The 12,522-nt window shown below is 42.1% G+C and overlaps 1 protein-coding gene across 1 annotated transcript in view; it reads right to left on the bottom strand.

Moving 5' to 3' along the window:
* The window catches only part of dipk1ab (divergent protein kinase domain 1Ab), a 48,464-nt gene extending 36,953 nt beyond the window's left edge, over positions 1 to 11,511 (bottom strand). The window contains exons 1-2 of the mRNA XM_017698065.2: positions 11,411 to 11,511; positions 11,232 to 11,315 (exon numbers count right to left, since the gene is read on the bottom strand). Of these exons, the coding sequence (XP_017553554.1) occupies positions 11,232 to 11,285 (54 nt within the window). The 5' untranslated portion in view covers positions 11,286 to 11,315; positions 11,411 to 11,511. The remainder of the gene's footprint in view (positions 1 to 11,231; positions 11,316 to 11,410) is intronic.
* Between the last annotated feature and the right edge of the window lie 1,011 nt (positions 11,512 to 12,522).

The raw sequence follows: 12,522 nt of genomic DNA, 5'->3' as shown, positions 1-12,522 counted from the left end.
CACTGATTTTGGGACACATTTATTTTAAAACTATGAGATCTAACTGCTCACCCTGTGGCCATGAGGTGCCGGGATGCTTTCTTACTTTATGCTGTAGAATACAGGGGTGTGGCTAAAACTCTTTGTATTTTGGTTGTAAAATGAAAACTCACACTAAATTTAAATCTGTCAACTATATTTTTACAAAATCGAAAAGATCTTTTAAAATCAACAGTCAAAAAATGCAAACAAAAGTATTATTGACAGAAGTGTAAATATGGGATACTGTGCTATAGTTGTAGCATATCTCAAATACTGAATTGTATCAATATTACTCAGCACTGTGGCATGGCTTTGTCTGCTGCATCTCACATATGATCCATTGTCCGCAGGTAAGCCAACCTCCGAGAATCTAGAAAATCACATAACTGAGAACAGTTTGATTTGAATTATGAAAATGAACTGTAGCCTAAGCTTTAAAACGAATTTGGAATGCAGATGAGAATGAAACATTCACCACTGCACGGTAAACAAATCACCGTCACACAGCCAGTGCAGTGAAATGAAACAACAGGACAAGTTCACAGAGGGACACTCATCATTACTCATAATGCCAATGGTGAGTGAAAGGAAGCACACGGTGCTTTGGACTAATTTCTGCATGACTGGAGCATCTCTTCTGCTTGCTGTCCGGTGCACAAAACACCACATGCATAACTCTCACTCTTGCTCTCTCACTCAAACTACAAAATACCATATACACACATAGATGCGCTGCTCTTTTATAGTGTCAAAATGTGAGGTCATACATCATACATACGTTTTATCTCCAAAAGCATCCAGACATCCCCTCTACTTACTAACTCCAGCTACTTTAAGGTGCACCCACCTTAAGCACAGGCTTGACTCAGTCTTTCAAATGTGCAAACACTTAGAGTCTCTATAGTAAAGCATTGCCAACAGAAATGGAAGCGCTGGTGTAGATGCACTTAAGCCTAAGGTCACCATGTCCAATGCCAGGCGTCAGCTAGAGAGGTGTAAAGCTCTTCAGCATTGGGCTCTGGAGCAGCGGAATTCAGCCATTATATTTGTGATGAATTGAAGTGGCATTTGTGATCCAGCATTATTCATCCAACATCAGCACCTAATCTCACTAATGCTCTTATAGTTGAATGCAATAAAATCCTCACAGCAATGTTCCAGCATCTAGTAAAGCCTTCCTAGAAGAGTAGAAGCTGTTACTGCAGCAAAATAGGGCAAATTCCCTATAAATACTCTTGATTTCAGACATACAGGGTATATCCCACATGCATTATACTGTATAGAAGTAAGTAGCTACACTGATCAGCCATAACATTATGATCCTTGTTTCTATGCTCATTGTCCATTTTATCAGCTCTACTTACTGTATAGCTGCACTTTGTAGTTCTACAATTACAGATTGTAGTCCATCTGTTTCTGATACTTTGGGTGGGTGTGTTAGTGTGTGTTGTACCGGTACGAGTGGATCACGAGTGGTGCTGCTAGAGTGTCCACTCTCTGTCCGCTCTACTAGATGCACCTGTGTTGTTGGTCCACCCTGTAGATGTAAAGCCAGAGACTGTAGCTCATCTCTGGTGTACAGTATGAGATAATCATTCTCTAGTCCTTCAATGGTCATAGGACACTGCACACAGGACGTCTGGATATTTTTGGTTGGTGGACGATTCTCAGTCCAGCAGTGACACTGATGAGGTGTTTAAAAACTCCATTGGCCTGCACTGAGCCCTGAACACCTCTGGGCTGAAGTGGAACATCAATTAGTTGAGCATTAGTTATGATCCAGTAAGCTTTCCCAGACGAGTGGAGGCTGTTAAAGCCACAAAGGGGGGTAACTTCATATTAATGCACTCGGTTTAGGAATGGGATGCCCAACAAGCTCCAATAGGTGTGATGGTCAGGTGTACATATACCGCTGGCCATACAGTGTACATGCATGTATGTATAGTACTGTGCAAAAGTCAGATCCCCCATCATTTTATTAATTAACAGTTAAAACAGCCTTTATGTAGTTATTTATTTACCAAAAAAAATAAATAAACATAAGCTTCAACAACTAAATATAGTGTCACATATTTCAGTATTTACTGTGCCCAGGGATTTTTTCTTCTTAGAAGTTGGTTGAATTTTCTGCTTCTCACGATCCAAGAAATCCCAAACCTATTCAGTGATGTTGAGGTCAGGACTCTGGGATGGTCAGTCCATTGTTCTCAGAACACCAGCAGCTATTATAGCTGTTATTAGCTACTATATTTTCTCAGTAAGGGCTTAGTGACAGCTGCACTCTTTTCAGACTCATAGGGTTGTCTTCTCACAGTGGAAGGATGGACATCTGTGGATTTTCTCAGATCTGAAGCAAGACCGGAGCTTAATTTGGAACTTTCTCTCGAAGACAAAAGCGTTAAGTGCTGTTTATCAGATTGTGGAAGTTTTGACAGTCTACCAGGTCTTGCACGGTCATTAGAAGCCCCTAATTCTCTGTGTCCTTTAATCAATTTTTGAACTCCAGGATTGGAAAGTCCTGTTCCAGTTACTTACATTTGCCTTTCCTTTTACTTATCCATCCATCCATTTTCTAAGCCGCTTCTCCGTAGAGGGTCGCGGGGGGGTGCTGGAGCCTATCCCAGCGGTCATCGGGCGGAAGGCAGGATACACCCTGGACAGGTCGCCAGTCCATCGCAGGGCAGACAGACAGACACAGTCACTCACACCCAGGGGCAATTTAGCATGTCCAATTGGACTGCACGACTCCACACTTTGGACTGTGGGAGGAAACCAGAGAACCCGGAGGAAACCCACACAGACACGGGGAGAACATGCAAATTCCACACAGAGAGGACCCCGGTCACCCGGCCGGGGAATCGAACCCAGGCCCTCCTCGCTGTGAGGCAACAGCGCTACCCACCACGCCACCGTGCCGCCCCCTTTTACATATGCAAGTGGATAATAGCTTGTATAACAGCTTGTATTATTGGCCATTTTTTGCACAGTACTGTATGTAAGTACCTACGTGTGTAATATTCTAAATTCTTTTCATTTTAATTTTAATTCTAAACCTAAACCTAAAACCAGTAACCAAAAATAATTGGTTCAAACAAACAGGTAGTTTTGTATTTTAAAAAAAGCGCTTTATAATGAATAAAGACCAAACACACGCAGAAACACATGCACACACGCAGCAGGTTCCTGTATGGTAGTTCTATTAGTAGTCTAAGCCTAACTCTGGGTGTGAAGACAGTGAAAGCTGAAGAAGCCTGACTAAGCTGCAGTCAGAGGGCCGGATTACACTCTTCTAGCAGATAAACAAGCTCACACACATGGAAACGTCCTTGTTTGGACAGCGCAGGCAGCTCTCTCGCTCAGACATCAATGCTCCCCGCTTCAGTGTGAGGGGTTTTAGAGCACTGTGATAAGCCTTCTCCTGAATAATCATGTACCATGGTGAAACATCTGCATTTATTCAAGACATGACTTGAGCAGTTCTGAAGTTCAAGTATTTTTATATTCACCACCTCCAACGGCAGGAAATTTCAGTACAATTTCAGCTTACATGCAGAAAATACTTCCCTTCCCACTAGCAGTGAAGAAAAGTTCCTATTAAGACTAATTGTAAAAATATGTCTTAAACTTCAACGGCCACATGTCATTGAAGCAGACAGGAAGGCAGTGGAGACTTTTTCCCACTTGTGTCCTGCTCTCATTAAGAGCAAAGTGGCCCAGTAACGCTCTGTAGCACCACATCCCCTCCCTCTGAGACTGCTTCTGCTTTCCTTCACTCAGACTTTACCACTCACACCCTGTACTGTGCTATATACTGTCTATAGCCTGTTGATATTGATTGTCATTAGTTTCAGCAGTGTTTACAAATAACAAGCACAATACACATTATCACATTCTATCTCAAAACAGCAAGCTTGTCAACTGTCAGGACACGAAGAGTAAGAGAGCACCCTTTCATTCATTCAAAATCCAGTAAAAATGCTCATTGCGTACAGGCTGTTTGTTTTTTAAGGAAAGAAAGAAAGCCGAGACACACTCCCAAGCACTTTATTAGGAACACTACACTAATACTGGGTAGGGCCTCCCTTTGCTCTGAAAATGGCCTCAATTATTCGTGGCATGGATTCCACAAGATGTTGGAAACATCCTTTTGAGATTATGGTCCATGTTAACATGATTACATCATACAATTGCTGCATCTTTCAGGTGCACTTTCATGCTGTGAATCTCCCGCATCTACCACATCCCAAAGGTTTTCTATTAGATTCAGATTTGTCTTGTTCTTGAAACCAGTTCTGCTTTGTGACATGCGTTATTGTGCTGGAAGTAGCCTTGAGAAGATGGGTGAATTGAGGCTATGAAGGAATGCACATGGCCAGCAACAATTCTCAAATAGGCTATGGTGTTTAAGCAGTGATTGATTGGTATTAACAGGCCCGAAGTGTGCCAAGAAAATATTCCCCACACTGTTACACCACCTCCACCAGCCTGGCAGGTTGGGTCCATGGATTAATGCTGTTGGAGCCAAATTCTGACCCTACTATCGGTGTGTCTTAGCACAAATTGAGATTCAGGCCAGGCTAAGTCTTTAGCACTCTAGTGAGCCTGTGCCCACTGCAGCCTCAGCTTTCTCTTCCTGGCTGATAGAAGTGGAACCGGAGATGATCGTCTGCTGTTGCAGCCTGTTTGCCTCAAGATTTGATGTGTTATGCATTCTGAGATGCTTTTCTGCTCACCAAAATGCTGCTGCTGGCCTGTATCTGCATAATTTTATGCACTGCACTGCTGCCTCACGATTAGATAATTGCATGAATGAGTAGGTGTTCCTAATACAGTGCTTGGTGGGGTTATATTTAACAGATCACCCCCCCCTTCCCAAAATTAAGCATAAGAAATCTATCAGTATTAAATTTCTGCTCTCGCTCTCGTGTACCCTACTGCCTCTTTAACTCTTCTGTCCTTTCAGGCACAGAACCACTGCTAAGGATTTTACACTCCACAGTTCCACCGCTGAGGTGAGAAAATTGCAGCAACAAAAATGTCCAAGCAAAAGGACAGAAACTGACTACTGACACAGGACTACAGGATGATAAATACTGTACTTCAACAGAAGAGCTGCAGTCTCTAACTGTACGCCAGCAATCTGAAGCTACAGTGTAGGTGTTTCTAATAAAGAGGCCAGTGTGCATGCTGTTGAAAGCCCCTAGCAACACCTGTTCCTGCTCTGCACATGCTATGTCACTACTAAGGGTGTTCCACCACCTACATAATACCTGATCAGCCATGGTCATATGATGGTCCCTTTCCATTAATTGGCAGGGCAAATAATGACTGACAAATACTTGTGTAAGTTCATAAACGACTGACAAAAGCACAGAGAAAAAAAACTTCACACGTCTCTCCACATGAAACATCAGCTTTTCTTTTATGTCTCATACAGCTACCTGGGATCACAGGTCTATTAGTCAAATAACCCTTACTTAACATTTCCTGAACAAGACGATGCGTGAAACAATGAAGTGCTGCTTCTACATAGCTATTATATAAGGTAACTGTGCAGAGCATCAGTTTGACCTACAAGCTCTGCCCAGAAATTAGTCCTCAAACAACACAGACAAATGGGCCCGTTTTGATTGAAGCACAATTAGTCAGCCTCCGTTATGTCAAAGTTAAAATAGTATGAAGCAGTGTAGTACATTACACAGACATTTGGACGCCATGCAGGAAAACTGCAGAGAAGGCTGAGTTACTATTGCCAATTACACAATTACTTTAACGATACAAGTGAACTTGCATTGCACTTTGCCATTTACCCATCATCACAGGCCTTCTCAATAACATTAGGCCAACTTTACCACTCCATGAGTACTCCAAGCTCAGGATTCTGTTCAATGGTATCTGTTTCTTTTTCTTTGTTTTTAGTGACTGAATAAGATCAATGAAAAGCCCAACTTCTCAAAAAAAAAATTCCAGTGTTGTGATTTTTAAAAAATATAGATTTGTGTTCATTTTTTATTCATTGCCTGCCCCAGAGACAGAGGTTCAAACAACAATTTGCAGGCATGTTAGCCACTGAAGGATCAGAGTTCACACTGTAGCACTACATTCAAGAACTTGCTGGGATCCTTGCTCACAAGCAGTAGGAGCCCAAGCTAGTAGCTGGCTAATCTAATCCAAGGTTAGTCGTTGACCTCACAACCTGTAAAGGACAGTGTTGCCGTAATGTTGTATGAAAGTTGTCAACCAGGGTCACTGCTAGAAAATGACAAGAAGTTCTCACTGAGCAAGGTGTTTCTATTCATTTCTGCACCATGTCTTCATATAAGATCCTGACTGATGCGCAGATCCATAAGGAGTATTTACTGTGCTGTTCCAGACTAACAACAAATTAGAGCTACATCCACTTTAGTGTTTGGAAACAGTAACTAAGTTAATGTAATTCATTACTGTACTTAAGTACTTTTTTCATGTTTCTGTAATTAAGTTTTTCTATTTTGGGCGACTTTTTACTTTCACTCCACTACATTTCAAAGTCAGATATCTGACTTTTTACTCATTTTGAGAAATCTGTCGCTCCTTTTGGTTTTTGCGTGTGTAAAAGCAAACAAAAAAATGAAATGAAGCGCAAAGCCAGAGCACCAATCAGGGCACAGCGGTCACTTTGTTCTGAGCTGGTTTTGACCTGTTGGTCATGCCGACCCAGTGCAGCACACGGTTTAATGTCAGCACAGCAGCGTAAAAATTTTGGGAGCACATCTGTCACCTAAATGATGAACTAACCTCACTTTGTGTAAATAGAGCACAATATAGAAATATGTCCACATATGCAGTCGTGACTGGCGTGTTTCTTTTTTTCTGAATTCATACAAACACCATTTCATTTTATAATAAATTAGTTTGGGCTGGTTTATGTTTATGAACAGAGGCCTACAGATCAACACAGTAAAGGAAACTTTTGTGATCCTGAGTTTAAAGCCAGTTTTTATTCAACTTGTAACTAATTTACAAAGTAATCTTAAACTGAAACTTTGCTTGTGTGTAAAAAGTGATTTCAGAGCCACTCGGTTCTCCCTGATGGAAACTGTTTACCTTCAGTGTTTTGTGCTTCTGATCATTTTAATAGACGTCAGCGTCACTAATTAATGACGTTCTATTAAAAGACTGGTTTACCAAGAGAGACGCTGGAGGACTTTCACCTGAAATGAGTTCATGAAGCCAGTCTGGTTATAAAAATGATAACAGGACCAGATCAGAGCCAGAATTACTCTTTTAGTACTTTTACTCAAGTGGAGGCCTAGAGTAAGGACTTCTACTTTTACTGGAGTAATATTTTACCTTGGTATCTATACTTTAACTCAGGTACATGGTTTGTGTACTTTGTCCACCTCTGGAGAAAGGCCATCTTGTCCAACATCTGTGCCTCACCTTACAAATGCTCATTTGACTATACACTCAAATTCCCACACACACACACGCACACCAAAATCTTGTGGAAAGCCTTCCCAGAACAGTGGAGAGAACAGAGTTCTACTGTCCTGCATATTAAAGGGGGCCTATTACACTTTTCTGGTTTTCCCTTCTCTTTTGTTCCCTTTTCCTGTTACAAAATGATGCAATCCTGTAACACAATCCATGTTGCCCACATACTGGAAAGCTTGGCATACACACAACCCACAGCAACTACTGGGTGCCGAGAAGAGCTTGTTCAGTTTTGTAGCCACACCGAAAAGATGCAGACCTAACTTTCAGGATTGAACTCTGGCTCAAACTGACACAGCAGAAACGATGGCAGAGCAGTTCAGACAGAGGTTCAACAGATGCACAGTTTAAAAATAATATACTTTTGAAACATTGATGCTTTGTGTAAATCTGAGTAGGAATGAACACTAAACATTTACGTAATAGGTGCCCTTTGATACACATGGTTTTACAAAGGGATTTCCAGCAAGCTCATACATTTATGATGGTCAGGTGTCCACATACTTTTGACCTTATGGCATATATCAGAATTTGTCAAATAAATATTGTTGTCTTTTTCTGTGTTTCATGGAAGACACCAGATGCCTGATGGCCTGGGCTGTTAATACACCTAACAGCTGCACACACCGGCTTCTGGTTACAGGAATTTTGACTCAGTTTACCAAACCAATTCTTTCTAACTGTATGTTTCAAGGAACTGAACGATTTCTTTTTGATCTACACCATAGCATGGCACAGTGAATAGTAGTCTCATTCCCTCCATATACACTGACAGTATATTCAGCAAGTGAGTCGGATGTCCAGGGTAATTAAACATTTTAGCATCGTCTCCAGGGAGTGAGTCTGATGTCTACTTCTGATAAAACTCTTCTCTCTCTCTCACACACACAGCATTGCACATTACTGCATATTATTTAGCACCCATCGTACAAAACAGCTTTTTTAAATAAAATTGGCACATCTTCATTTCTTATTTCATATTATTGATTATTTATACGCCACTGATGTAACCAGAGTGGCTTAGCTAGTGAAAAAATGAAAACTGGTCAAAGCTTTTACCTTAAATGTGACATGCTATGCTACAAACTAATGCTAGCTAAGTTAAGCCTGTCAGCAATTCTCACTGCACACCTCCTTAAGTAGCTTAAGTATGAGGACCTCCTTCTGTCCTCATCCTCCTTAAGTAGCTTCCTCATTTTCTTCTCACTGCCATCTTGGCTTTTTGCAGTTCCTGCCACTGCTGCGCATCTTCACATGATTCATGTATGAAAATTACCACACCAGTAATACAGGAAACAGTAATGAACTCAGCCAGCATCAAATAGGGCAGCAGTTACATGGTAGTGCCCGTTCAGTTGTCTGAATGCAACTGCTGCGTCATTTAAGGTGGAACAGTAACGCTAGTCCTGCTGTACTGGTTTTACCCCTGAATCACCACAGATTATTAATTAGGTGTATCATTTATAGTTTATAGCAGGATATTTGAGACTTTATACAATAGCACACAGTGATAGGTCCAAAATGCTACTGTGTTTTTGTGATTTTATGAGATCAAGTAGTGAAAGGTGATTTTGTTTAAAATCTATAATGGGGCTCTGGAGACCCTCTGCCCTGCAAAACCTCAACACTGTCTGCCCCAACACACCTGATTTACCTCTTCAGCTTATTATAATGTGGGTTCTTAAGAGTCAGTCCTGGGGACTCTGTACTAAGCACATTTTCCCCTTTCCCTCATCTTGCACGCCTGATTCCATTAATTAAAAAGCCCCTTGTGTGACAGGTCAGGTTTATTATAGCTCAAACAAAACCGTGCAGAGCATGTAGTCCCCAGAACTGACCTTGGGGACCACAGGTTAAAGGGAAATTCCAAACGTTAATTAAAATGTACACAAAAGTCTTTCGGAGTGGCTGGTTGTGAAATGCCACATTCTAGAGAAGCGTACAGACTCAGATCTCTTTTCAGTGATGGTGATGGGAACCAGGGGTTGCAATGAATACAAAAAAAAAAAAAAAACATTTTATTTACAATAAATATATTATATCCAAAATCATCAGTGAACCCAAATGCCCTATCAGCATTTCATATGTAATGCTCATAATGGAAAAGTAGTGTTAAATCTGAAAAACAAGTTCTCTTGGGACTATTTTGCTTTACAATGTCCTGTATGTACCTCGTAGTCATGAATTCATCTTAAACCTATCAGGCACGTATTCATGACCATTTAATGTAATAACTTACTGTAAGGAAGTTTAGAGACATTAAATGCATTGGATGTCTGGTTCTTATCACCACCGGTGTGAACAATTCTGACTTGGTGAGTTTCTTTAGAACAGAGCATTTCACATTAAACCACTCTGAATGACATCTTAGCAATTTAATTACTCATACATTATGAAAAATCTGTTAAATTCCCCTTTAAGCCCTTCATGAGTTGCAACAGGTGCGGTGGGGCAGAGGGGAAGTCAGAATATTAAAAACAAACAAAACATTCTGCATAATTAAAGTACAGTCATAGAGATAAAGAGGCAAAATAACCCCATCCCCAGGACTGGTGCTGAGACTTAAAGGGGAAATACCCCATTTTTTCTAAGTTTTTGAATAAACAGAGTCATTGCGCTTGATTTGATGCGAAATCATTCATTGCTGAGAAGCTTACAGACTGATGTCTGTACAGTGGTGGTCATATGTCTACAGCACAAACATAGCTGTTGATTGACTATTGAAAAAAAACATGTGAACATATACGTGTTACTTTTTATGTTACGTTGAAAATAGAGCTCTGGAAAAATACGTTTTCTTTGGGGGCTAATTTGCCGTACAATGTTTTCAATGTTTCAGCAAACATCCAACCATCTCATGTATTTACTGTCTGCAAGGGAGCCTTCAGACGTGCAGACGTCTGGTTCCCATCACCACCACTGTAAATGATTCGCACTCTGTATGTTTCTCCGGAACGAAGCGTCTCACATCGAACCACTATGAATTACTTTGTTTACATCTTAACCCTATAACTGTGTGGACTTTTTGGGAATTGGGTGGACGTGGCCTTTAACGGGAAAAGTTGGAGTTGTGAATCGGTTCTGTGGGCTCATAGGAAAGAACCGGTTGAAACGAATTGATTTGTTGGCGAGTCGGTCCACCGCTGCTGACCTTTGGCTCCACAGTAACGACCAGTGTTTACAAACAGCTCCAAAAAGGTGTTTTACAGCAGCCCTGTTGCCACAGCAACACTGGCGCGGTGTAGCTAAGCAACTAAGCAGCGTAGCTAAGCAACCACAGTTTCAGGAGTGAAATACAGCGGAATCAGCGTCAGGCTGACACGATTACACCGACCATCAACACAGCAGCTCATCAGGAGACGCGGCGCCGCTGCCCCGTTAAAACGGCGCAGGAGGAGCGAAAATCAGGAAAGTTCAAAGTCGCCGGGCTGGAGACCACCTGCCCATCACCCGGACAGTTCAGACACGCGCAACCGATGGGCTGATTTACCCGGACGACTGAAAAGTTTAACACGTTATGAATCGAACGGTTGGCGTGGTGTAGAAATCAGAGCAGCGGTTGGGGAATTTCTGATCAAAAGCCACGAACAGGTCAAGGGAAAACTGGAATCTTTACAGGAGACGCGGCTGCTCTCCCTCCCAGCACCTCCCGCTCCGCGGCTCGTCTGTCTAACGCGGTGATTACGGACCGTTACCGAGTGCTGGGAGGCGAACCCGAGCGGCTTCAGTCCTACCTGGATGTAGATGGGTTTCCTCAGCCAAAGCCATGGACTCAGACTCCGTGCCATGACTGAAACACCACATCTCACAGCGCTGACCTGTATAAGACAACGCCGCATCGTCACCACACCGCCATAACGCTTTGAAAACATTTCAGTAGCCTGTAAGGAAACGCGCGAGTGAAAGCACTTACCAAACTGGAATGCCCCCCTTCTCCGCGCGAAAAGCAGCTGTGGTCCGGCGAGCCTCCAGCAGCGCCCAGCTCACTGCACCACCAACATCCAGCCGCTAGATGGCGCTAAAGGCGAGGCGCGCATCAACAAGTCTGATGAAAGTTTTAAATGGAGCTCACTTTATGCCAGAAAGTTTAGAATGAAATAACATTCACAAGCAAACTTTGAAGGATCAAAAAAATCCCCAAATTGGTTGCACATACCAATAGAGTTAAATCAAACCTTTCAAAAAAGATGCCTACTCACTTTCTCTCCTTCTGATATTTATTCCTGTTTTTAATAATGATTTATTAATCATTTTGCCAGGTTTTGCTTTTAATTCTTTTATGTGTACTGATACATTTTTTGCTGCTGCAATCACTTTAGTTTCTGCCTTTTGGCAAATTTTCAGGGTCTTAGAAAAGGGCCTTCACCTGCACTTTCTACTGGTCAGCTGATCTGGAGTGACCGGTCTTCTGAACACGTCACCGCGGTCGTACTGAGTGTAGTGCAGCCAGAGAGGATTGCACTGACCTGTCCAACGTTTTGAGCAATGTTTGTCCTATTTATTACTGTAATACATGGTCAGGGTCCTTCGTCGAGCTATGGGAAGCGTGTATTCTGGAAGTTGAAGTATATGAGCTAAATGTACTGAATGAAGCTGTACCACTGTTCACACATACAACTGGCCTAGCAGTGTCTGCTAAAGGGTGAACTAGGGCAGCTTTGCAGCTTTAAAGCTGTTTATCAGCACCGCATCCGGAGACCTACTGCTCTGGTTTTACCAACTGATTAACCAGGCCATCATGAGCTGGTCAGCTGGCATGCTTGGTCATCCCCTTCTGAGGGTGATGAAGACGGTTCTGTCAGTCTTTTCTTGTTTTGACCAACAGAATCCCTCAGGGTCAGTCACTTTACCAGTTTACAGAAGGTGCTGCTCCAAAGACCTTGACAGTAACACAGTGAACTGACTTAAGATATTTAAGCAGGTTAATTCTGTTACCAGTGTGGCGACCCTAGTTAGCCATACAGAAGATGGTTAGGCTAGCTAGCGCTACCATCTGCAAGCTTAAAGGTGGAACTTTGTTCATTC

Source organism: Pygocentrus nattereri, chromosome 26, assembly GCF_015220715.1.
Source record: "Pygocentrus nattereri isolate fPygNat1 chromosome 26, fPygNat1.pri, whole genome shotgun sequence".
Lineage (NCBI taxonomy): Eukaryota > Metazoa > Chordata > Actinopteri > Characiformes > Serrasalmidae > Pygocentrus > Pygocentrus nattereri.
This window is presented reverse-complemented; position numbering and strand designations above follow the sequence as displayed.